Genomic DNA, 24,751 nt, shown 5'->3' with positions numbered 1-24,751 from the left:
CCTGCAGGTGCGAGTCTGGCCCCGCACAAGTGCTTGAAGGTACAAGCGCATCAAATGAAACTACAGGGAACCGACTCCACTGTATATTTAGGCCCTCTTTCTATGGGTCTATGCCCATGTCCACACCTTGACCTCCTCCCATTCGTCCGCTTGGACCTTTCATTCGATAATGGTATCCGCATCCTCAGGTATCAATGGCCCAAGATGAGGAGATAGCAATAACCATATCGTGGGGGATGAAAAGGACGGCAAGTGCTTGTATAACTGTATAAAGTGCCGTCTGAGTTCTTTCAGCTTCACCAACTTCGTTTCTCACTATTCCCCCCTGGCTAGTGGTGCAATTTGGATTTTTGACGCTGGCGTCTTGGACAAAATGGCAGACGAGATCTACGAGCTTGACGTGCCTGGCACGGAACAACTTGTTGATGGTCAGTATAGAGTCCTCATGAGTGGGACACCCATTGACCATGAGGCTAACTATGATCCCCAGTGCATCATACACTGCAAGCAGCACACGCTGGTGGAACCAGTGACATTGTCCTTATTCCTCAACCAACAGGCGCTGGTGGCGACCCTCTACGATGGGATCGATGGAAGAAGTATTACCAGCTTTTCCTCCTCGCATTATATGCATGCGCGTTTTCTTTTGGTGAAAACACCCTCGGAGCCGCTTGGACGACAGTCTCCGAAGAAACCGGGGTCAGCCTGACGAACATGAATGGTGGCAGTGCTCTCAACTATCTCCTGCTGGGGTTTGTCAATATCTTCTGGATCCCAATGGCCATGAAAGTCGGTCGACGGCCGGTCTTCTTGGCTACCACCACTATCTGCATGATTACTGGTGTTTGGCTTGGGAAAGTCAACGGCACAGCGTCGTGGATGTTGAACATGGCGTGCAACGGAATCGGCACCTCGGCCTACCAAGCCGTCATCCAGTTGAGTGTTTTTGACATGTTCTTTGTTCACCAGCGAGGGCGGATGTTGTCAGTGTACCTCTTCGGACAGCAACTCGGCAGCATCCTCGGACTCATCAGCGGTGGCAGCATTGCGGATGGCCCGGGTTGGCGATGGTCCCAGTACATTGTCGCGATCATCGATGCCAGCGTGCTCGTCCTCCTCCTCCTGACTTTTGAGGAAACCATGTTCCCTCGCTTCTTGTTCGGCAAAGTCGCCGGCGTTGCTCCTGTGACGCAGTCCGTGGTTTTCCCACACTCTTCCGACAGCAAAGCTCCTGGTGATACCTTGACGCAGAGCCAAAGTCCAAGCGAGATCGAACACGACATCACATTGGAGGCGCAGTTTCCTAAGCGCACCTATTCAGAGAAGCTGAAGCTGTGGGTCTACTACCCGCAAGATCGGACCACGTACTGGCAATACTTCCGAAGACCTTTCGTGCTGTTCACCTTCCCCAATGTTGTTATTGCAGGAGTAATCTTTGCCTTTGGATGCACCGCTGGCATCGTTAGCTTCAATACCATCTCTGAGATCATGACCGATCCACCCTACAACTGGTCGACGACCTCGACGGGGTTGATCTTCTTTGCCGCCCTGGTTGGAAACTTTGTCGGCTGGGCCACTGGCGTTCTCGGCGATCACGTCGTGATCTTCTTTGCACGGCGCAATGCGGGCGTGAAGGAGCCCGAAATGAGACTGTGGACCCTCTGTTTGTCATTTGTCTACGCTGCTGTCGGGTATCAACTATATGGCTGGGGCGCCGAGTTTGGCCTCCACTGGATGACAATCGCTTTTGGAGTGGGCTGCATGATCGCTCACCAAGTCTCTGCCTGTTCAATTGCCACGGCGTACGCTATGGAATGCTTCCCAGGGGTGAGTCAATCCGTTTATTACCTTTCATATTAGGTTCGTACTAACCAGAACACAGATTGCAGGAGAACTCGTTGTGGTTTTGGCTATCTGTTCATCCTGCATCAACTTCGCCATCTCCTACTCGGTGCAGCCTTTCATCATTGCGGCAGGATATGGGTATACATTCCTTTTCTTTGGGTTGTGTGTTCTGGCCTCCATGGTTGCCGCCATACCCACATACATTTATGGAAAGAGATGGCGACGCAGGAGAGCACCGCGCTGGCGAAAGTGGTTGGCCGAGAGGGATGCGTGATTGGAAGTCGAGTCTGCGATGTTTGCTGTCATGACCAGAATATATGACGCTTGATCTAGCGCTATTGGTGGCGTGCGATCTCTTCTTTCTCGCACAGGTGCTAGTAAGTCAGGGTTTGGGGACGAACATATCTAGTCAGGGCCAGGCAGCTAGTTATCTATTTGCGTACGGGGTAGAAGCATAGAATATTCACCCTCGTCGTCGACCTTGCGACTGCCCTGGACATTGCTCTTACCCACGTATTTGCCTTCGCCTCGCCCTAGGACTCATATACATTCTCCGTACTCAGATACATTCGCGATTCTTTTTCGAAAGCCCTAGCTAGACACGCTGTGGTTATGTACGCAAAGGATATATATTATCACATCTCAAAATAGCTCAGCCATAGCTCAGGTTAAGTAGCAGGATCCTGGGGTGTAGAAACGGAAATGGACTTTGGAGAGGTCAACATTCGCCCCTGAGTATAATGGGAAACTGGGGGTGCGGATTGCCAGTCGAGACCTTTGGACTTGGTCACATGCTTTGCAATTTCCACGGAATTTTGCCTGGTCCCGGTGCACTACTCCCCGCACCGGAACGATTCGCGGCCGAAACTCCTTGACGCCTGCAGGTTCATCGATGACCTGTACCTGTGGGACTAACTTGGTTGATGCAATTGACCTACAAGCACCTAATTGATTGAATCTCACTCAAGGCGGGAACACTACCAGGCGGTGTCGTCGTGAGAAAGCGGGGCAACATTCCCGATAGGGTTAGGGCAGCATGTCCTTGGACTCTCACGTGCCATGAACTGCACACGTGATTGTGGACGACACCCCAACTCAAGTCCGGATACGTTGCCGAGTTCCCAGTTGAAGCCAGCCAAACCTTTGTCCAAAAGCTGGTTGGTATCGGGCTCGATGATTTGAGAATCCACCCCACTCGCGATCGGTACGCGTGAACTCGGTTTACTGTTGTATCTGTGTATGTGATACGTCTGAGCTGCGGATTTCGATTCCCGCGAGAAGAGAATGGTCAGCACCTTGACGTATCCTGTCCAGGCCGCGTTGACCGAGGCAACCGCTGGGACTGGTCCTCATATCACTCATACTAGCCAGCTAGCGAGGACTGCGAAGCAACATCGACTCCTCTCCAACCCCGCAAAAGCAGAGCTCAGCCGCCGTGAAAAGCCAGGCAGAATTTGGTCAGCGTAAGGCGAAAAGTTAAGACGTCTTGTAACAACATCAGGGCAGAGACAGGACATGTGCCTGGATGAGTCGGATATGCGAGAGTCTCGTGCAACGCGACACACATCGGTCTGAAACAACTGAGAAGCGACAAGGGACAGAAGTTACAAGACCTTGAGCCGCTGACAAACCTCGGCAGTCGACCACCCTTCCTCGACAATTTGGCGCGGTCGAGCATGATGGCATCCAGAATACAAGATGAAGGGAGACATCCTGGAAGGCACCCGTCGCTGAGTCTGCCCCCCTTCATCAAAGAGGTTGACTCAGACCTTAGCCCAGTGGACCAGGAATATCTGGGGAGGAAGGGTGCCTTGTCGGTGCCTGACACGAACACTTCGCAAGCGCTGCTGCAGTGCTATCTACAACTGGTCCATCCTGCGGTCCCGTTCTTAGCTATCAGCCAGATTAATGCCATCGCACGAAGTCATGATAGCCATGAAGCTGTCCGAGAGAAGGACAAGGTCAGCTTGCTGCTTTGGCAGGCAATGTTGTTTACTGCTACCGCGGTTAGTTCCTACGCTAGGTGGTCCTCTAAGGCCAATAGCCTTGATCCGAACCCCACTGCTGACTTTACTCTGCAGTTTGTCGACGACGCTGTCATCCACCAGATGGGCTTCAGTACCCGGGCAGTGGCACGGCGGGTCTTCTACAAGCGCGCGAGGACACTTTATGACCTCCAAGCACATCGGGACCAGATTCAAACTCTCCAAGCCATGATTTTGTTGACTTACTGGGTCGAAGACAGACACGATGATCGCAACATGCTGTTCTGGATAAACGCGGCCAAGTCTCTTCTTCAGATCCTGGACATACCCTCCATGTTGCAAGGGATGGACCCGTCTACTCCACGGAGCAAAATGTTGCGCCGGACCTGGTGGGCATGCTTCGTTCGGGAGAGCATGCTCGTCCTCTCGCTCCGACGCGGCACCGTCGTCGAACACATGAGCCCCCCTCTCAGCATTATTGGCCTGCGTGACTTTGACCTCGACGAAGAGCAATCCTCCAGCGCAAGATTACTCATCCGAAGGGCTTCTCCACAGCCAGCATTCACCAGGGATCAGCAACATGATCAAGCCATCATCTTCATCGAACTGGCAAAGCTCTGCATCTGCGCAAACCGTGTCATCATGATCCGAACAACTCTGACGATCCTGGAACGAGCGGGCTCGAATCACCGGCACGGCCGAGTCTCTTACACGGACAATGTGATACAAGAGGTGGCGCGTTGTGAAGACGAGCTCAGACAGTGGTCCGAGTCGCAATCCGCCGGCTCTACCCCCTCAGACACAGAGGTGTCCCTCACTCCCTCGACGTTGCATGTCCGCGTCTTCCAGATTCTGCTGCAAGCGACATTCTTCTCCGTGGTTGGCGCGTTGTACCGACCGTTCATCTATCCGGCGCCCGAGGAGGTTCCTCACATTGCCAGCATTCCGCGCCAATGGCGCTCTGAATGCCTCCACAAGTTTCGCGCCGTGGCCCAGGAAATATGCGCCGTGGCCGAGATCGTCCTCAAGGAAAACCTCGGGGAGCTCCTGCCGTCATTCGTGTATGCTTGTTTCCTCTTTGCTCAGTTCTTTAGGCCTTTGTCCAGATTGACTAATACAAAGTAGGATATTCCCATTTTGCCTAGGCGCCGTCGTCCGCTTTCTGCATCTCAGAGCAAAGCCCGACGGCCAAGCCGACGATCACGACCTTGGACAATGCATAACGGTATTGGCCAAGCTCGGCGAGCGATTCGATCATGCCACACCCCTTTTGGTCTACTTTGACAGGCTGGCCACACAACAATACTCGAGGCCGGACCGGCGACTGGACTCTGGTGCTCCCGAGGACTTCAACGGAGGTAGCTCGAGGGTAAACATGTCGGACCGTCACATTACGGTCGCGCCGATGGATCCAGAGAGCACATTGCGCCCCACGCCGCCAGGCATCGAAGAAGGGCTTTGCGCGTCAAAGGGTCTCGTTTCCAATGGCTCAAGCATGGGCCTTGGACAGGACGACCCCATGGACCTGCCGAACTCCAACTGGGAAATGAACCTGCCGGCCGCCACACCCTACGCAGAAGACGACATCGCCGGCTTCGCTGCCAGCCTCGGTGGCCAAGCCCGCACATTAACCCTGTTGGAAGACGAGTATGATTTCGGCTTCGGACAACAGGACCTTCCCATGGGCTCTGTAGCGAACATTTTTCCCACCATCGGGGAGGTGTATTTCAGCGAAGAGGACTTGTGGCTACCTTCGAATTAATCGTGCTGCCATTTTTTTTCTTCCCCCTAGGTCGTCGATGACGTCTGCAAATTCTCAAACAATCTCTTTAATGAACATGACTGTCACAACCTGGTCTTCCCAGAATGATGAAGACTCATCAAGTGTGTAGGAACCTGGAAATTCGCGGCCGAGCAGCTCAAAACTGATCGCCTCTGGCCTCAATTGAGACAGTTTCGTGACGCCCAATAGACGCATTGTAGGCTCGATTTCGTCGCTCACGACTATTCACGCACATATCAGGAGCCCTTGTCCAAGTGGTTCGAGCAAGGGGGGAGGGGGTTTGTGGTGATCACCCCTCCGTCCATATATATTTCCAGCTTGCTTGTCGCAGGACAGCCTCACTCCCGCCAGGGTGACCGTCTAGGAAATTCGTGACATCGTCAGCCTGGCCTTTGATGATGAAACCCAGCAAGACTCGCGGGAGCAGTGCTCGGTAACTTCAGAACGGCTCAGCATACTTGATCTTGTGAGGAGGAAGAGGAAGAAAATAGAACACACTTTGCAAGTATTACACTCCGAAGTTCCGCGCCACTATCATAAAGAAACCATGTCCCAAAGCCCCCGAAAGAGGTCAAGGAAGATAGGAATGCGTCCCGACCGCACCGAGCTCTCGGCTTCCCTCCACGGCCCTCAGGGAGTGTGCTCCGGTTCATCGGCGTGAGGCGTGGATGGTTTCACGGAGAACAAGGACTGGGTTTTCCCGTCTGGCGGAGTTCCAGGGGTACCGCACTCGAAAGTCCACGGAAAATTAACCCAACGCCAGAAATGCGGATGATGGACTCATATTATTACGGAGAGGTCTGCACCCAGGCGCCCTCGACACCTTTACAAATTTGAGCAAAGAGAAAAAAAAACCCCCAACATTTTCTGGCTTTCTACTGCTCGAGAGCACAAAACCCAACTCCCTACTATCGTGGCCCGAACTGCAATCATGTGGTCGTTCACCTCCCGCGTCCGTGACGAGGGACTCCTGGTTGGGACTTTCGTCGGCCTGGATTCCATCCATGCATACCAGATCATTGGTAATGCCGGATATGACTGTGTCATCCTCGACATGGAACACACCCCGATGAGCGCACGCGAGGTCACTATCGCGGTCGGCACCATCGCGGCGGCGTCGAAGGGATCCTGTGCACCTCTGGTGCGCGTGCCGTCCCATGGACTCGAATGGGTCAAATGGGCCCTCGACAGTGGCGCCGCTGGCGTTGTTGTGCCCATGGTGGAGACCGGCGACCAAGCACAGGCCGTCGTCAGGAACAGTAGATATCCTCCAGACGGCGCCCGCAGCTTCGGGCCGCTGCATGCCGCCTTTGCCCATCCAGACTCGGACCGATCGCAGCTCACATACTTTGACGCGGCGAGGAAGCCGGAGAACATTGCCATTCTCCCCATGATCGAGTCGGCGCGCGGCGTGGAAAATGCAGACAGCATTTTGGCGGCGGAGGGCGTCAGTGGCGTGTTCGTGGGACCCTACGATCTCCGAGTGTCTTTGGGATTGCAAGGTGGGGATGGCGCCGAAGACGTCTTCATCCAGGCCCTTCAGGCGATCGTCGCGGCCGGAAAGAAGGCGGGAAAACCGGCTGGGATCTTCACAGGCACGCCTCAGGCCTTGCAGAGAAACATCCAACTGGGCTTCCGGTTCTTTTTGTATCACGGAGACTCGACCCTCCTGGCCACGGCGTCAAAAAACTCGGTCCAGGAGGCCAGGTCGATCTTTCAGCAGGCAAAGCTGTAAAGACTGTGCATACCCCAACTTTTACAGAGTCATGAAATCGCGGGTTTGGGAATGTGTTGGACCAGCCGCCGGTGGTTTCTTGTGCAGGTGCTGGTCAAGATGCTCCCCTACGACTCGCCCCGTTCGCACCCGCCCTGAAAGGTGGGTTCTGTTCCTCATACAGAGCTTCCAAACGGACAAGGCTATTCCGGCAGCCATAGAATCTCTGGCCCAGCTTTGAGAGCGCATGAAAGCAAAGACGTCGATATTGTTCTGTTCGGAGGTCGGGATGCCCAGTATCTAAAGAAGAATGCAGAAGATGGGTAAGAGCAGCTAGTAAGATAGGACCAGCGGCAGCAGGGTGCAGATGTTGGAATCCAAATCTGTGGTTGAAAACCAAAAGCAGACGGGATATCTCGTTTGCGGAATCGAAGCAGGGGTTCATGGTAGAGGCGCTTGGTTCAGTATCACCGCCGTGCTCATGGGTAAAGAAACACCGGTGTAACTGAATGTTGGTTTCGTGGTAGAACATGCTGACACAGTTAGAAACAACCACAACCATGCCTGAATCTGAGTCCTGCTCACAGTAGTAAAAGCGTGTGGGGCGACAAAGATCTATTACACTGCGCATTTTCCTCTTCGGTGAGATTCACCTGTAACGCACTGGGTAAAATTTGCATCCAACTTTGAAGCCGGACGTGCATGTCTCGTCTGCATCGATATGCAGCCTCGCCGATGGGTTTGCTGCTGTCCACATAGCTAAAGACTTTAGATCCCACGAGCGGTAGAATGTGTCAAGCAGTAGTACTTACAGGTCATTGGAAACGCGGGCTGACATGCTGACTAGCTCTGTCATGGCGATCGTAAAGTCGTTCACACTGTTTTGCTGGTAGGCCCACAGCGAGGATCGAGCTCGGGCCTGTTGAACATGGCGACTCCATCCCGGGCTCTTCAAGGGGCTCGAGGGCAACAAGAGGAGGTCTTCGATGACCGACGTGCATCGACGTCCGCATTCGATACGCCAGATGCTGATCGTCCTCAGCGCTAATCCACGAGAGATTCGGGCGACGGAGGAAGGTGAAGGCTGTAGTGGCGAAAGAGGGTATCAGAATCACTCACATGTCGTGTAATAAAAGCGCTTTCCAAGTGTTGGCCAAGACGTATTGAGCGTCTGCAGTCATCTGCTTGAACGGTAGCGGCACTTCTATCTGGTCGTGTTGGTGGTGAAAGCCAAGAGAAGTGGCCATGCGCATTGCCGTATCTAATTAAGATCAGCAGCCCATTTGTGAACAAGGCGAGCAGTTTCGTTTACCATGGAGCTGGAAGCCTATGAAGTCGTGGTTAGCAGGAGAGATCTGATTTCCAACATGTCAAAAGCGAAGTCAGTTACCTTGCGATAAGCGCCCTTGGTCGAATTCATATTGCGACAGCAACATCAGTGTCTGTATTGATGCAAGCGAGGCTTTGGATGTCTCTGCTTGAATGAGGACTTTGGCACGCCGAGCAAACAATTCACAGGGACGGCCAGAGACCATTGGCTGGTAAATTTGGGAATATGTGGCGCCGATGGCAAGGCTACATAGTGTCAGCAGATTTCACGCTCCTTCTCAATCCTGGCGCCTACATTGCTGTTTCCAAGGCTGCCGAGAAAAAGAAATTGTCCTGGGCCGTAGGAGAAGAAGACTTGTATACAAAGTACATCTCTTCATCGATCTCGTTTAACCAGGGGTTGTACCAGATAAAGAAAAGTTCTGTCAAACGATCTCGGTACCCTAGGTGATCCAGACTTTCCGAGAGAAGAGTGCAGTCGTTATCATCGATGTTGAAAGAGTCCCTGACTTCGACCTGTTGCCGTTCCGGCGGGAGTGGAGTATGCGGTTCCTCTTCAGGGAGGATTCCTCGTAGGCTCATCCCACCTGAAAAAGTGTAGCAGCTATCCTCGTCTTGTTGGAGGCGACCAGTCCGTCGTGCTAAAAGGTTCCTGAGGTCCGTCTTGCCCCAAACGGAAGCGGATAATACTGGTCTTTGCGGAAGGGCCGTATCTGGCGACATTGAAACAGCCAATGTCGGCGTCGGCCTCTCCGTCCGTCCATTTGATACACCGAGGCGGCGCAACGAGAACCAGTAAGCACCTGTATTCCCTGGCTCCGCCACCTTGGGCAGAGCCTCTGCGTCTTCTGGTACGGGATCATCCACATGGGCAAGGGTTGAGCCAGAGTCGCGAACCAGTGTTTCCCAGTAGGCGGTATCATCAAACGGACCCAGCGACTCTGTGCTCTCAGTCGTTATATTGGTACGGGGCGTAGGCGACAGTGATGACGCATCATTTACTCGAGACTTTGATCGGCGACTGGCTGTCGAGGGCTCGGGGCTCTGGGCCTGTAGAGAGTCGGCCACGACGCGATCGGGTCGTTGTAGATTTGCCCGGACACGATTGCTCTTGGCCGCCTGCCCCCTCGTCCTATTTGGATGGATCAGTAATAGCGCAAGGTCAGAATCTTCCCCCCGCGGAGTCTTACTTGCGTCTGTCCAGAGCAAACTCACAAGCGGAGTTGTAGAGGACGCAGTTTGAGCACCGGGGTGCCAAATTGTCGCACTGGCGAGCTTTTAGCTTGGAAACTGGAGGGATCGGAATCTCGTACCTTGACTTTGCGACGTCGGCACGCAACGCAGGCATTTGAACACTTTCGTCGCGCATTCGAAGAATCGGTGCTGTCGACTGAGGCCATGTTAGGGCTCATCATCACCCGATGATTGTTTCTGGCAGGCATATTTGGAACTTTCTAAAGCTGGACAAAAAAGCAGACAGCAGGTCGGAATACCGGGGCACAAACATATTGCGGGGGTGAAACGTGGAGGAAAAGAAGCACCCCAAACGGGGAAGGAGAGTCTTCAGCGCAAAATGCCCAGCCAAACACATCAATCTGATTAGGGACATGTACCTCCTTCCCTACACCACCACATCCCTGCCTGCAGGCGGTGGAGACGCTTATCCTTCACCCCTCCACATGACCATTATGCAGATGTAAGTTGAGCCAGATGGATTCGGGCCAGTGGGCTCCCCAAGGGCCGTGGAGGCGTGCATTGTATGGAGTAAATGGTACGCACGTGTTCCAAATCCCGGGGGAAGTGCGCCAGGGCCAATCGGATATTGGTGAACGCCCCGAGTTCCATTTTCCGTGGATAATGGCCTGACCATTTCGACTAATCAGGACCTATCTGTGCCTCCCAAGTCGATACACGAGGGGAGATTCGCATTTGTGTCGCACTTATGTCGGGGCTGTCGAGCTTCATGAATACTTGAAGGGCCGAGCGAAAGCCTATCTATAGAGTTTATGAGTTCATCATGCTTGACCACAAGGCCAGAAAGCCTATACTGGACGACAAGTCGGGAGAATGGGCTCTCAAAGTCGAGGAGCTCAAGACGCACGAGGCGCCTCAACATGTATTGCTTTACCAGGAGGGCTCCTCTTGATCTCTCCATGGCTAGTCCTAGTCATGGAAGACACTCTCAAATCTCGGGCAACGGCCACAGACCTCTTGGTCACCTTCACCAGGGACAACCCGACTCTGGTCAAACTACCACTTCCGGACGACGTCGCACCAGGGGATCCGAGAGTCTCACCAATCTTTGATGATCTTGCGGGACTTCCTCACCAGGTTGTTCTTGCCGGGACCGCAGAGGTTCTTCTCTTTCTCAGCGAGATTTCTTCAGTTTTGGAGATGCCACTAACGGCTACAGCTATGCGATCGGAACGCCCTTTTGTTCCAAAAGCGTCGAGCGGAAGAAAGACGGATGCCAGCATACTACAGTTTCTTATGGACACTATAGTAGCGAACCTCGGCTACAGCAAGAAGTAACGTTTTCAGAAAGAGTCTCTACCACCGTTCGCCAATGGCATCAGGAAATAGATCCATCACAAATGAGGTTGGAAGTTGCGCTAGTTGGGTCAAAGTCCACCTCATTCTTGACGAACCTGTAACTTCGTAGCGTTTGCTGGTGACGATGCTCCGCGGTAGACAAGCACAGATGCTTGGTAGTGTTACAGAATAGCAACACAGTTCCCATGAGTGCTCACTCCACCTAAGGACACAGGGAATGAGTTGATTGCTGCGAGACGGAGGCCCAGTTGGGGGACTGATGCATACCTGGGCAGTTTGCGGGAGCACTGGTGACAAAGAAGGTCCATCGTTTCTGCTCCTCGCATGTCTTGGACAATTTCTCCAAGTCAAACATCTCGCCGAGCGGCATGCCCCAAAGGGGGAGTATATACTCATGCAGATAATAGTCTTGATCCGTGTAGTCAGTGATTTTTGCAGGGGAAAAGTAGGCTCTTGCGACGTACCAGTCTGCGATGGCCAAGCCTCAAACGCCGGAGCATCTCCTGCGACGGTGGAGAACCAACAATCGTGTAACCAATCCAACATGGGGCTCTCTTGCTTCACCCCTGCCCAGCGTTGTTGATCGTCGGGGCCATAGACATGAGGTCTGAGCGCGGCTTGCTTTCTCTCTTCCTTTGACTTGGCATGGTAGTCGGCCACGAAGCCGGCCCGGATGAATAAGAGATCTCCCACCTGGATATCTCCGCCTTGGGAAGCGGGCAAGATGTTGATACCTTGGTCCTTCCCAACTGCCACCAAGTCGTCAAAGCTGATGGCATGATAATCAAAAGAATCGTAGTGGATGCCCTTCTTCTCTGCGTGACGCCTGTAATCGAGCAGAACCCCCCGTCCAGCGATCCCGTGTTCAGCCCAATGGTGCACCGAGCACTTGTGCGTGGGCTCTGGACCATCGATATCCGATCCTGTGGTCTGTTCTCGTCAGACCAGATCAATGAATCCGTACACCAGAAGGCGAGATGGAACTGGTGAGGCAAGTCTCTTGTCCTTCTTCACACCGTCGGTTTTTGCCAAGTCGAACTTACCCAATTGTAGAAGAACCCAGACTTCGCATTCGCAACCTATGCATATTGTTGAGCCTCTGCACGCAAGAGTGAAGGGGAGAGGGAAAGTCAACGGCAGACGCACATGGCGGAAGCCATCCCATTGAGTGCCACTCTGGGTGTTCAGCTCGTAGAGATCATCATAGCCAAGGTTTAGGACCAGTGCCTTTATCTTATGCTTGAAGGTTTCACGACCAAAGGCAGGAACCTCAGGGACATCCAGAGGAAGGCTAGAACGCTTGTCAGTGGGACAATAGGAGAAGGTTATGTGACCACACACTATAGAGGGACAATCACGCCTGACTTGATTTCTTTGGCAGCTTGAGCGACTCTGCTGGGCGTGAGGAGATTCAATCGTCCCAGCTGATAATTCGATCAGGAGCTTGGCTTAGGCTACAAGGGAGCCCCATAAACCAACGGCAACGTACGTTATCATCTTTACCCCAGACCCAAGCCCTAGAGAGTGTAAGTTTCAAATGCAGCTAACTAACACGCTGCCAGAGGTACTCACGCTCCTTCCGGCGCCCCCTCGATTGGTGGTAGCTTGTCGCGGGTGGGGAATTCAGCTGAATCTGGATCGAAGACGGGTTGCATTCCGGCAAAGGCGATTTCGCGATCCGTTCTAACAGATCAATGCAGATTGAGCACTTGTCCAGTCGACTCACGACCCTCTGGAATGTATTTAATGGCTTTAATAGCATCTAGATTCTCGAGTGCACCAGGCGGGCAGGGCGTGGGTGTGGGGCGGAAAACCTCTGCAGACATTTATCCACGGATATACGAGTGGGTCGGTGGTGCCCGAGCAGGGAAGAGAATAGTTTGTGGGTGAGAATCATTCATCACACTACACCACCTGAAGGTTTGGGTATTTAGAATGAGATGACCTTCCGAGGCCAAACCGGGCCAGACCAGTATACTAGGCTCTTTCTATCTCTGCATTTTTGTCAGGACTACCTGCAACGACAACTGAAGCTATCTTCGCCATCTTGTCAGTTGATCAGCCATGGGCTCAGCGCAAGTTCTCAAAGTCATCCCCACTCACTCTACTTTCACTGCTGAGGTAGAGGGCGTTGACTGGAGCTCGGACTTGTCGGACGATGTATTTCAAGAAATCCAAGCGGCGTTAGATCAGGTGCGTTGCGCGAGATCTTTGCGGGAGAGCTTTTTACGCGGATGATCACACTGACAAGTGCGCCCTCAGTATGGAGTGCTCGTGTGCCGGAACGCCGGTCTTGATGATGCCCGGCACATTGCTTTTGCCAAAAGATTCGGCGAGCTCGACGACATGTCACCACATGTAAAGAATGGCTATAAACTCCGCATTCCAGTGGAGCTCTTCGACATCAGCAATATCGACAGTGAGGGTAACGTTTTCAGTGAGCGGGACCCAGCTAAATTAGCAATGGCCAAGGTACGCGGCGTTGAAAAACATTCTCCTGCGGGCTGGCCTGATGTATGACCAGGGCAACACTTTGTGGCATGCCGACCTTGCGTTCAATGCACGCCGTACGGGGGTATCCATTTTACGAGCGCATAAGCTTCCTCCCAAGGGCACGGGTGGAGAGACGGAGGTGAGCTGAAGCCCCAGAAATTTTGTCCATTCCTGCGCTAAGAGGTATATAAAATAGTTCCTGGATGCCCGTCAAGCGTACGATGACTTGTCCTCTGCGATGAAAGACAGGCTAGAGCCGTTGGTCGCCAACAATTCGCTCATGCTCAATCGAAAGATGGCTGCCCCCGACTTCTTCAAAGACATCGAGCCCGAGGATTTCCCCATGGCAAAGCACAAGATCGTGGTACCACATCCGGCGTCTGGCCGCAAAACCCTTTATCTGACTACATACTGTCACCATTTCGACGGCATGTCTTTCGAAGAATCTCAGGCATTGCTGGACGAGCTGTGGGCTCATTGTACGCAGCCAAAGTACAGAAAGACCGTCGAATGGCAGAACGACGGTGATCTTGTGATGTGGGACAACACGGCAGTCTTGCACCGGGCGCAGGCGGGCGCCCAATACATTGGACGATACCCACGAGACATGCGAAGAGCTTCCGTGTTCGACATGGGACCATTCGGCTGGGGCCTCAATGACCCCAACGTGCCCATGCGACAAGGCCTGGACTGGAAGAAAGCCGAAAAGGCCAAGGAATCTGCAGAGATGACCAGAGCCATCTCCGTGCAGACCATGCAAGCATAATTCTTCGCCTGGCTAGGTCATCGTCATGTTAGCTTTCCATCTTTCTCTCCTCCTTCCTATCGGTCTCTTCATTGAAGTGGGCAAAGCTTACGCCAGACTTTCCCACCGAGGACTGGAAGAATGTGAATATCTTTGGCGAGGGGCCGAAGAGGCCTCAAAATATTGGATAGCTTAGCAGCTCCGATAGCAAAGCAGCTTTTGGCAGGCGTGGCCCTAGGCTCCTACTTTATTGATTGCATCGAGGAATGGCGCGGGCCTACCTCGTACAGTTCTTCAGATGGATCCTGCAACGTTGCTGTTTGACCGCTTGTACCGGATCCCCGAGCCACCCCGGATTTCAATCTCGAAAGATCGTGTCGACGAAGCAGTGGCTTTCCTGGCGGGACGGGTCATATTGTACATGTGCACTGCCCTCTCTGCACCTACCTTCGTGGACAAGATCGCTCGGGCCAGCCTTATTCAGCTGGCTTTTCCCTCTGCACGTTGACACTTATTGATGAAGCCGAGCTTGACGATACGAGATTCGAAGCGGGATGGAAGTTAAAGAAAAACGCAGCTCAGGTTGAGGCTGTAAATTTGCCAAAAGTGTACCAGACCGCAATGGCTGAACAGCAGAGACTGCAGGGCTGGCAATTGGAGTGTGGATGTGCCGATCCTGCGTGTGTGTTTGTCCAAGTTCTACCTAATTCATGCAACCAGGATCTCCGAGAACAAGTGGGACGATTATGTCTATAGCCTCGAGATTGAAGATCGAACTCCTTTCGTAACCTGTCTCGCACACGTCTATGAATGAATCGAGGAGCTATAGGCTTGGAGAACCACGACAACCAATGCGAGAACAAAAGCCGGTAAGTAACGGGGGCCTATTAATATTCTTGCTTGTTACCACTTTACTGTTTCATGATGCGACGTTGTTTGTCTGTCCCATTCTGCCGGCTGATCGAAAGACGCCTTCTGACTTCAGCTTCTCAGTCTTGGTTGCCTGTTTATCACAATCGTCCTTCAAGATCTTCGAGTCTAGTACCTCTCAATGGGTGGTTCTTCATGCTTCTGGACTCCAGCTCTATGCATTGCCCCTTTAGTCAATCGCACCTTGATACACGTGGACGTCTTGCAAAGACATTATTCTTACCGCCGTGCAGAAATTCAAACACTAACCTAGATCGATTTGGGCCCGACTCCAATTCGTGCACTATCTGCCGCTTGTGGCCTTTACGCGCAGGCGGTTGGTAGATATGTCCACGGATATATTGTAACACGGCTGTACAAGCTCAGACCGCCCTCATATAGACTTCCTCGGAATTCTCTGGGCCTGGCAACGGTCCACATTGTCCGCTCCGCGAGAGGGCGAGACTAGTGTCCACCATCCCCAGAGTGATGAAAGGAGGAGGCCAGATACTGTGGAGGGGGGTTCCAATCCAGCATCAAGTACAAATACCCCAGCGCTTGCTTCGCGGTGCGTCCACAAGCGAGTCTGTCCCCAGCTCTCTTCCTGACTCTAACGCACAGCCTGCAGTTTTGGACCCTTTCGTCAAGATGGCCCATTCCACTGCTGCTGCTTCTGAAGGCCTCACGTCCGCCGAGCCACCTAAACGGCATTTCAACCAGTACACGCTCTTGGTGTCGGTCGGGCTGTCGCTTTCGTTTCTTGCCTATGGCTATACCGGCGCGGTCATCGGCACCGTGGGAGGACAGCCATCCTTCCTGGAGTACATGAACCTCATCACAGCCAAGAATGCCACCCAGCTATTTGGCGCCACCAACGGGCTGTACTACGCTGGAGGCGTCTTCGGCACTTTCTACGCTGCCTATGCCGCCGACCGCTGGGGCCGCAAGAGTACCTCCATCCAGGCCCAGATCGGTCTTGTGATCGCGCAAGCCATCCAGACAGGCTCCGTCCACATCGCAATGTTCATTGTCGGTCGCTTTATCGCGGGATTCGCGTAAGTCTCCGTTCCCATACACTTCTACCTTTCGTGGGGAAGATCGCCCGATGCGTATTGACGACAAAGAGCCCACCGGTGACAATCGAGAAGGATTGCAGATCTTTCGAGTAGGAATAAGCAACGGTATGCCAGGAACAAATGCTGACACTTGGTGTGAACACGCTTGCAGTGGGTACATCACTTTATGCGTCACTCCGATGTGGCTATCTGAACTAGTTCCGCCTCGCCAACGCGGTGCCCTCATGCAGATTTGCGCCATCTTGCTTGGGTTTGGCTATGTCTCGGCCAACTGGATTGGATACGGCTTCTCTTACTACCGGGGGAGCGTCCTCGCATTCCGCCCGATCCTAGGTAGGAGCTGCCCTTCCTGCGAGAGGCACAAGTTAAAAAGGAAGCGCATCACTAACCGGATCTCTCTCCTCAGCGCTGGGCATGGTTGTCCCCATCATTTGCATCATTATTTGTATTTGGCTCCCGGAAAGCCCTCGCTGGCTGATCATGATGGACCGCCACCCCGAAGCTCACGCCTTGCTGCGTCGCCTACATCGATCTCCCAGCGATAAAGACGACTCGTTCGCCGACATGGAGTACTACCAGATCTCCAGGCAAGCCGAAGTCGACGCAGGTCTCGATCTTTCCTACAAGTCAATGGTCGCGACTCGCCCAATGGCCTGGCGAACGATTTTTGGCATCGTATGGCCCGCCATGACAGCGACCTCTGGCGTGAACGTCATCGTCAGTAAGTCGTGGCGCCCTAAACTAAGCCTCAGCCACCACTCTGCACCTCAAACGGTTCTGTATCTGTCCCTTTTTACTCCTTTTGGAGCTCAAGTCTCTTCTGTTCTCAATCCTCTGCTGAGATCGATAAAGCTAATTCGATCCGGTTTAGACTACGGTCCGCTTCTGTACAGCCTGCTCGGCTTCTCCTCCAACAAGCAACTCATCTACCAGGGCGGCTGGGCAACATTGAACTGGGGCGGCAACGTGGTCGGTATCTTCGTAGTTGACCGGTTTAACCGACCGGGCTACTCGGTCACAGGCTTCATCGGCGCAAGCAGCTGTCTGCTGGTCGAGGCCATCATCGTCGCGACTTCATTGGACAACGGCTCCGACTCCATCTTGCGACTAGGCGTGGCGGCCATCTTCCTCTTCGGATTCTTCTATGGCTGCTTCATCGACGGCTTGCTCTTTACGTGGGTAGGCGAGGTCTTTCCTACCCCCTATCGTGCCAAGGGCTATACTCTAGCCTTGGCTACCCAGGCTCTGTTCAACATAATATGGACCGAGGCAGCACCCACTGCTTTCGCGTAAGTGTCTCCTTTCCCATCGCGTCGCGTGCCCTGACGCCTCCTTCTGTCCAACTATGATGGGGCGCGTGAGCATTACACAGCAGGACTGACATGTGAGCAGCAATATCAAATGGGGTTACTATCTGATCTTCATTGTCCTGAACGCTGCCTCGGTTGTGGTCATCTGGCTCTACTTCCCCAACACAAGAGGCCTGGCTCTAGAGGAAGTGGGCGCACTATTTGGCGTAAGTCAGCCCTGGACAATCCTGGCCTCCCCCACCCAAAATCAAGTCCTCTTTCTCTCCTTCTCTCGAACTTTTTCAACTCCAAGCCACGGAGCAAGTCGTATCTTGTCTCCCTCTTGATAAAAGCGGGTTACTTGTATCTAACACATGTTTAGGACGGAGATCGCATTGCGGTGTACCAGCGAGATATCGATCTCAACACGCTCCAGACACAGGTGGCAGCGATCGACAAAGAGCATGGAATGGAGGCAACCCACGTTGAAGTGACAGCGGAGAAGGGGTCTGAGTAAGCCTGGAGGATGAAGTTGACAAATGGAGCCCAGCGAGCTGTTCGCCGGTTCGAGAGCAACGAACTGCGTGCCCGAACCATAGGTGGTAAGCTGGTCTCTGGTGTGAGGGTGAAACAACGTAGAAGTTATGTTTCTGAATGTGGTTATACTCTGCTAGGTAGTTTGGACCAGAGTAAGTAGCCGTAGCGTTGGAAATATTTAGAGATGGGCTGGTGACTTAATTATCAGAACCTCTCATCAGGACATTGTTGCGTTGTAGAGATCATTTAACTCTCTTGCCGCACTGATCAACTTTTCAGCTGACAAGTTTACTAGACCTCTCTCGCTGTCGAAAAACTTCCATTCTTTGCCTGGTCTACAAGTCGCAAGACGTGAGTGCGTTGATAGTAAGTCGAGAGTGTCCAGGGCGGGTTGAAGGCGAGCCAGCGGAAGTTGAGGGGACCACAAGGTGAGTAGAGCGTGTGTGATGGAGGAGAGGAGACGGACGACTACACCAACGAAAATAGTAATGGGAATTCCCAAAAACGAAAATGTGGGCCGTAATTGATAACGGACTGGAGCATAAGCCCCCCAATTATATCTATTGAGCCTCTATTACTGCCATCAAACGCTGCCACCGCGAATCTGGCCATATGACAGTGGCTGCATTTCCCTATATTACGATCTGCTCAGCCCCTCTAATCCGGCTTTGCTACCTGGTGTTTCCCTAGATTTCCGCGCAACCTCGGCACCTGCAGTTCTAGAAAACCGAGCATCAACGACAATTGGTCTAGGACTTTCACATCAAGAAACTTCAGGCCGAATTAATAGCATAGCCAAGATAGCTTGGGCTCTGGCTGGGATTTCCTGGTTCATAACATTTATCTCGCACTTGATCGCCCCATGAGAAACTGATCAACTGAACTCGACGTCCTCTTGAAGATGTCCGACCACGCCCCGACGAGTGTCATTCCCCGTCCCCCTTTCGATCCGGCTTTCAGGGGATTCCTGGCGGCCCTACGCCAGGAAGACTACTCCAGTGTCGAAAAGATTCGCGGCCGGCTCGATGCTGAGGCCGAAGCGAGATACCTGGCCAAATTTCCTGATATGGAGAAGGCCGAGTTCAATATTCCCGGTCCTGAAGACAACTCCAGCGGCATTGTCACTCTCTCTGTCTACAGGTCCAAGACTTCTACCAAAGGCGCCCGACCTGCCGTTTACAACATCCATGGCGGCGGTCAAATCTCCCGCGACCGGTTTGCTGGGCTGGAGGCTGTTGGGGATTGGTTTTCGGGCATTGACGTCGTGCTCGTCAGCGTCGAATACCGCCTTGCGCCCGAGCACCCGGCGCCTGCGGCCCTGAACGACAGCTTTGCCGGGTTAGTTTGGGTCGCTGAGCATGCCGCGAACCTTGGCATTGACCCATCGAAGATCATGGTACTCGGTGTCTCAGGTGGCGCCCCCATTGCCGCAGCATGTGCCGTGCTCGCCAGAGACTGGCGGCATCCAAATCTGTGTGCCCAGTTGCTCTCGACGCCGATGTTGGATGACCGCGTCAACTCGGTGTCAGCGAGGCAGTTCGAAGACGATGGACTCTGGAGTGCACGGACGAATCGGATGGCGTGGGATTGTGTGCTGGGTAGCGAGAGGGGCGGACCGAACGTCAGTGAGCTGGTTTCTCCGTCTAGAGCAACAGATCTGAAAGGCGTGGCACCGGCGTTTATCGACGTCGGGGATGCCGAGGTGTTCCGCGACGAGGCTGTGGCGTACGCATCCGTGTTGTGGAAGAGCGGTATCTCGACAGAGCTTCACGTCTGGCCGGGAGGTTTTCACGCCTTTGATATCTTCGTGCCGGATGCGCCAGTCTCAAAAGCGGCGATAGCGGCGAAGAGGAGCTGGATAAGAAGAGTCCTTGCTCATAGCGATGCGTCAAGGGATTTAGGCAAGAGAGCTGTCCTGTAGCTGGGCCACATGCTAGGAGATCATGGCCTCTTATTAGACCACTAGACGCTGCCGCGTAGTCGTGTCGACATGAGTTTTGACGGGTTTTGAGTAACTTGGTACCCATCCATTCAACCATGTCTCACGAATAAGAACACGCTTTCCGCCCCCGTTCAAAAAATAGCCATAATATTAGCTGGACTTGCTACTCCCCCGGGAATATTCAAAGGCATACTGAACAAGAAAAACGTATAACGTCCCTGGGGTTGGCATTCCTTGCTTAGCTCCTCAAGGTCGAATGGCTCCCCGTGTTGAAAGGAGTTTCGCCTCATTGGCCTCCAAGTAGCCCGTGAATCTTCCAGAATTAGACTTGCCCAAATAGAGTCTGAAAGACAGGACGGATCCGTTGTATTCGTAAAGCCCGTAGCCAGCCCAGGAGGCGGCCATATGATATACCTTATACCCAGGCTCATTGCAGAGGGTTGCATCAAAACGCTACGCTGTGACTGAAGGGCCACTTCTGAAAGGCACAGAGGTGCGAGGGACACAATGCCGTAGACACTGGGTCTATTGGAGCCAGTTGAAGCTGTATTCGACGTTTCCATATCCCCCTCCTCTGACATGAAAGAATGAGCAGCTGAGTGACCGCGATTCTTTTGCAGAGTGGCTATCTATGTTCATGTCTGTATGGATGTACGGTACCTGTCTGTCTGCCTGCAAAGGTATCTAATAGGCTATAAAAATACAGCAGCGTCGTCCAGAAGAGATGCATGGGGGCCAGAAGTAGACGAAGATACAGATGCAGATGCAGAAGGTGTGATCACCATCTATCTGCTCGCCTCTTGTCGCCAGCCCTGTCTCTTCTGGTGTATTCTACATAAGTCGATCATGGACTTGTCCCTTCCGCTTCCTTGATGCCGCGCTTTCCTTCACGCACTTTTCCCCTCCTCTCTTACACATTCTCGTCCTTTGATACATCCATACGAGCAGAGAAGCACCTCCCGCCCTGACTCGGCTGGTTGAATTACACAGCTCCCAACCGCAGCCCTGGCTCGGTCCTCGGTCCTCAGAGCTCGGTCCTCTCTATGAATTCGAGCGCTCCAGTCCTCTCCACGATGAGAGAAGACTTATCGAAGACAACCCCCCCCCCCCTTCTGAGGCTCTAGTCAACCACATCCATCCAGAGAGACTCCGTTGTTCTTCCCCCGCCTCAGAATTCGTATGTATCGGCCGTGAAAAAAGTTGGTGCAAACAACAAATCAGATCGTAACTTTTGTCTTCTCTTTTTCTTGTCCCTTTCAATGCAAAGGCGGTTGTTGATCTTTCGGTGATGGTCGGGGTGATGATGGTGGTGATGCTATAACGTCGCGCGCCGTTGTGCCTCAGGATGACATGTGAGAATGAAAAGGAGCAAGCAAGTCAAACAAAAGACACCCCTTTCCGACCGAATCCAGGCGCCGACTCCATGTCGCTATGCAAATTGGGAATCCCAAACCATTCCGTCGTAGACTTTTTCACATGCATCTGCTGGTGGGAGCTTTCGGACCAACATCCAAATGGAAAAAGGAATGCGGCCATCACCCTCCTCTTATGCCCTTTGGTCCCAATAATATGAGTGTCCAGGACTCCATGAACACTTTTGGTGTCTTCGTTCCCTCCTGCTAAACAGCTGGCCATCTGACCCTCAACCCCTCGCACCATCTCTCGAATAACGCGTCGGCTAGCTGTCTCGTGTGTTCCAACCCACCTGCTAAGCCACTCATCATCTCACTTTCCGTCTGATTATCAGCTTCTAACAGACTCGCTCTCCTCTTCTCCTCAACACTGGTGTTTCTTAACGGACTGGCAAAGACCTGACTTGTGTCTCGGGATTTGACAATGGCTGCTTGTGCACTCTGCCTCCGTCGATGACTCTTGAGGTGTGGATTGTTTTGCGCCAGCACCAATTTGGCACCCACAGCGCCTTTCCCCGTGGGTGTGCTGGGGGTAACTTGTCTGCTTTCGTTGGCGCCAATGGGTTGTTGCGGTGATGCCGTCGCCAGCTGCGATATTTGGGAAGGGTCACTTAGCTTCTGAGGCGACTGCAGCATTTCCTTCTCCGGCGAGACCGCTAAAGGTTGCTGTGGTAGCATACTTTTCAACGTCTCGTCCTGCTTCATCTTTGAAATGATCGACTGCATGATGTGATACATGCCGTCTGGATCCACGCTCTCCAAATCTGAGAATGCCTCGGCCAGCCGCGCAACGGCTTCACGTTTGACTTCGTCGGCGGTGTCATTGAGCACGTCTTGACACGAGATGCCAATTGCGCTGGAATAGAGCTTGCGGCCTAGATTCGCCTCCTTGGTCTCCATGGCGATGGTCGTGGCGGTCGACGAGAACCTCGACGCCTTGTCCGGCTTGGACAGCAGCGAAGTTTCAATGTCCACCAGAGAAGCCAGGCCAGGTTTGGCTTTGGACGGAGTTCGAATGACGCTAGAATTCGGGTCCTCATTTTCCGTGTTGGGGCTGGTGTTCGCGTTGGGCGATACCCGTCTGAACTGTCGGACGGTGCTCGGGCTGTTGCCAAACGACATGTTCACCCCCAGGGGCTGCCGGACTTGGGCGCTAGATAGTCGCTTTCTGTTTGTTCTCTTGCCCGATAACGAATCAGTAGAGTCCCTTCGGTCTTTGTGGTACTGTTGCTGTGTTGACTCTGAGATCTTCCGCATCGTCAGCTTGGTCGGACTCTGTTCAGGCTCTGTACGCCGGTCGAGGGTCAAATCCTCCATCATCTGTGCGGCGCTCTGCTCCAAGCCATCGCCCAGGACGTCGACTGGCGTTCTCTCCACCTTCCTCTTCCGCTGGGTGTGGAAGTCTTTGAAACTCATGGTCGGCACGGCCTTGACGGTCTCAAACACCCAATCATCGTCATTCCGGCCCTGCGACAGGTTTTTCAACGTTTCAGCGTAATACTTCAGGTTTCTGTCTCCTCCCTTGCTGGCTTCCCAGTCTTGCTTCCGGACGATCAGCTCCTGGAGCCCCTCGATCTTTCCAGCCGACCGGATGAAGCGATGGCTGAGCAACTCCCTTGCACTTTTCCTCTTGTCGACATCTTTGGTGAGACAGCAAGCAACAAAGTCTTTGAAGTCTTTGGACCACCCGGGTCCTTCCAGCCTCGGCGCCGACTGTTTCGGGATCAAGAATAGGACTTTCATGGGGTGGACGTTGGCGTGCGGAGGCTCGCCGTTTGCCAGCTCCATGGCCGTGATCCCCAAACTCCAGACGTCGGCTTTGGCGTCGTGGCCTTCCTGCTGAATGACCTCCGGTGCCATCCAAAAAGGAGTTCCGACAAAAGTGTTCCGCATGCTCTTCAGCCCGACCAACTGCGCGGCGACGCCGAAGTCGGCCAGCTTCACCCGACCGTCCATGCCGAGCAGGATATTTGCGGCCTTGATATCTCGGTGCAATTTTCCCTCGCCGTGCAAGTATGCCAGGCCGAGGAGCAGCTCTCGACAGATGATGGCGATGTGGCTTTCGGATAAGCGATGGGGAGGTGGCTTCAAGAGATCCGCGCATGATCCGCCGCCCAGGTATTCCATGACGATCCACAGAGTCTGTCGACGGAGGAACGCCAGGCGGTACTTTGTGACGTGCGGGCTCGAGCATGATGAGAGGACCGAAAGTTCGGACAAGATGTCGGAAAGGTCTTCTTCGGAAGATTCGAGGTCCACCTGTTATTTCGAAAATCATTAGCTGAAACCCGTTGCCGCCAGCCCGAATGTGTCTTTCCATACATGTTTGATAGCCACGATTTCACCCGTGGCTTTCTCTATGGCTTTGTAGACGACGCCGAACGAGCCACTACCCAGTTCTTCCAGCATCTGGTATTTGTCCGCAAGTGTATCGCCGTGCGCGGAATCATCTTGGATCTCGAAGTAGCTCTGCGGCTGCGCTGCTGCTTGGTGAGGCGCTTCCGAGAAAGGGGAAATCATGGCCATGGCCATTGCGGGCGTGCCGTTCGGCTGGCGCTGGTTTTTGCTCCTCGGTACTGCGGTGGTGGGATGATCTTCTCTTTCACTCACGAATGGACTTCTGGTCGCCCGGTGCTGTTCATTGGCCGCGCATGGGAGTCATGGACGGGGTCGGAACTGCGCACAAATTTGATAATGTCGTCCAGTTGAGAAATGCCACAATGCAACAAACTTGCGCCGGAGAGTAAATGCAAGAGCAAGGGGGGGAAGAGGTAGTGTTACAAAGGATGAAGGTGAGGGTAATGGTAAAAGCGAGGTAGTGGTGGTCTTGCAGGGCCCGAGGCGCTGCGGATATAGGTATCTTGTACGACGGGGGTCATAAAAAAGGGGCTCTCTCGTGGATATCGTTCCGAATCAAGCCTCACGACTAGGATATCCCGAAAGGTCGGCCATGGGGAATAGATACCTACGGGCTACAGGATACACGGTAGCGGGCGGTGCAGAGGGCAAGAAACGTTGCCCGCAGAAATTTGGATGGCGGCAGAGGCTTGATGTTGACTGTTGCGCTGCCATGGCAACGCGGCGCAGGATGGGGAAAGGTGCGAGGGTGCAAGAGCCACTAATGCACCGAAGGTTCGAC

General features: G+C 53.4%; 6 protein-coding genes across 6 annotated transcripts; 4 read left to right on the top strand and 2 right to left on the bottom strand.

Moving 5' to 3' along the window:
* Positions 1 to 373: 373 nt before the first annotated feature.
* PV07_05075 (uncharacterized protein) lies at positions 374 to 2,119 on the top strand (the record flags this gene model as incomplete). Its single annotated transcript, XM_016391947.1, has 3 exons — positions 374 to 428; positions 491 to 1,827; positions 1,883 to 2,119. The coding sequence occupies 3 exons, from the start codon at positions 374 to 376 to the stop codon at positions 2,117 to 2,119; spliced, it is 1,629 nt and encodes a 542-aa protein (XP_016249466.1).
* Positions 2,120 to 3,345: 1,226 nt separating this feature from the next.
* On the top strand, positions 3,346 to 5,592 carry PV07_05074 (uncharacterized protein; the record flags this gene model as incomplete). Its single annotated transcript, XM_016391946.1, has 3 exons — positions 3,346 to 3,851; positions 3,927 to 4,891; positions 4,956 to 5,592. Exons 1-3 carry the CDS (start codon positions 3,522 to 3,524, stop codon positions 5,590 to 5,592), a joined length of 1,932 nt encoding a protein of 643 aa, XP_016249465.1. The 5' UTR covers positions 3,346 to 3,521.
* Positions 5,593 to 6,544: 952 nt separating this feature from the next.
* PV07_05073 (uncharacterized protein) lies at positions 6,545 to 7,348 on the top strand (the record flags this gene model as incomplete). Its single annotated transcript, XM_016391945.1, has 1 exon — positions 6,545 to 7,348. The coding sequence occupies one exon, from the start codon at positions 6,545 to 6,547 to the stop codon at positions 7,346 to 7,348; it is 804 nt and encodes a 267-aa protein (XP_016249464.1).
* A 787-nt stretch (positions 7,349 to 8,135) lies between these two features.
* Positions 8,136 to 12,864, bottom strand: PV07_05072 (uncharacterized protein; the record flags this gene model as incomplete). The annotated part of the gene is made up of 14 exons (XM_016391944.1): positions 8,136 to 8,355; positions 8,447 to 8,588; positions 8,640 to 8,654; positions 8,718 to 8,902; positions 8,952 to 9,788; positions 9,847 to 9,923; positions 9,970 to 10,046; positions 11,477 to 11,617; positions 11,674 to 12,139; positions 12,253 to 12,288; positions 12,356 to 12,500; positions 12,551 to 12,633; positions 12,699 to 12,726; positions 12,782 to 12,864. 14 exons carry the CDS (start codon positions 12,862 to 12,864, stop codon positions 8,136 to 8,138), a joined length of 2,535 nt encoding a protein of 844 aa, XP_016249463.1.
* Positions 12,865 to 13,273: 409 nt separating this feature from the next.
* Positions 13,274 to 14,678, top strand: PV07_05071 (uncharacterized protein; the record flags this gene model as incomplete). The annotated part of the gene is made up of 4 exons (XM_016391943.1): positions 13,274 to 13,402; positions 13,472 to 13,681; positions 13,734 to 13,841; positions 13,899 to 14,678. 4 exons carry the CDS (start codon positions 13,274 to 13,276, stop codon positions 14,466 to 14,468), a joined length of 1,017 nt encoding a protein of 338 aa, XP_016249462.1. The 3' UTR covers positions 14,469 to 14,678.
* Positions 14,679 to 21,302: 6,624 nt separating this feature from the next.
* On the bottom strand, positions 21,303 to 24,528 carry PV07_05070 (uncharacterized protein). The gene is made up of 2 exons (XM_016391942.1): positions 23,935 to 24,528; positions 21,303 to 23,871 (listed from the first exon to the last, which is right to left on the bottom strand). Exons 1-2 carry the CDS (start codon positions 24,142 to 24,144, stop codon positions 21,820 to 21,822), a joined length of 2,262 nt encoding a protein of 753 aa, XP_016249461.1. The 5' UTR covers positions 24,145 to 24,528; the 3' UTR covers positions 21,303 to 21,819.
* Between the last annotated feature and the right edge of the window lie 223 nt (positions 24,529 to 24,751).

Source organism: Cladophialophora immunda (genome assembly GCF_000835495.1).
Source record: "Cladophialophora immunda strain CBS 83496 unplaced genomic scaffold supercont1.3, whole genome shotgun sequence".
Lineage (NCBI taxonomy): Eukaryota > Fungi > Ascomycota > Eurotiomycetes > Chaetothyriales > Herpotrichiellaceae > Cladophialophora > Cladophialophora immunda.
This window is presented reverse-complemented; position numbering and strand designations above follow the sequence as displayed.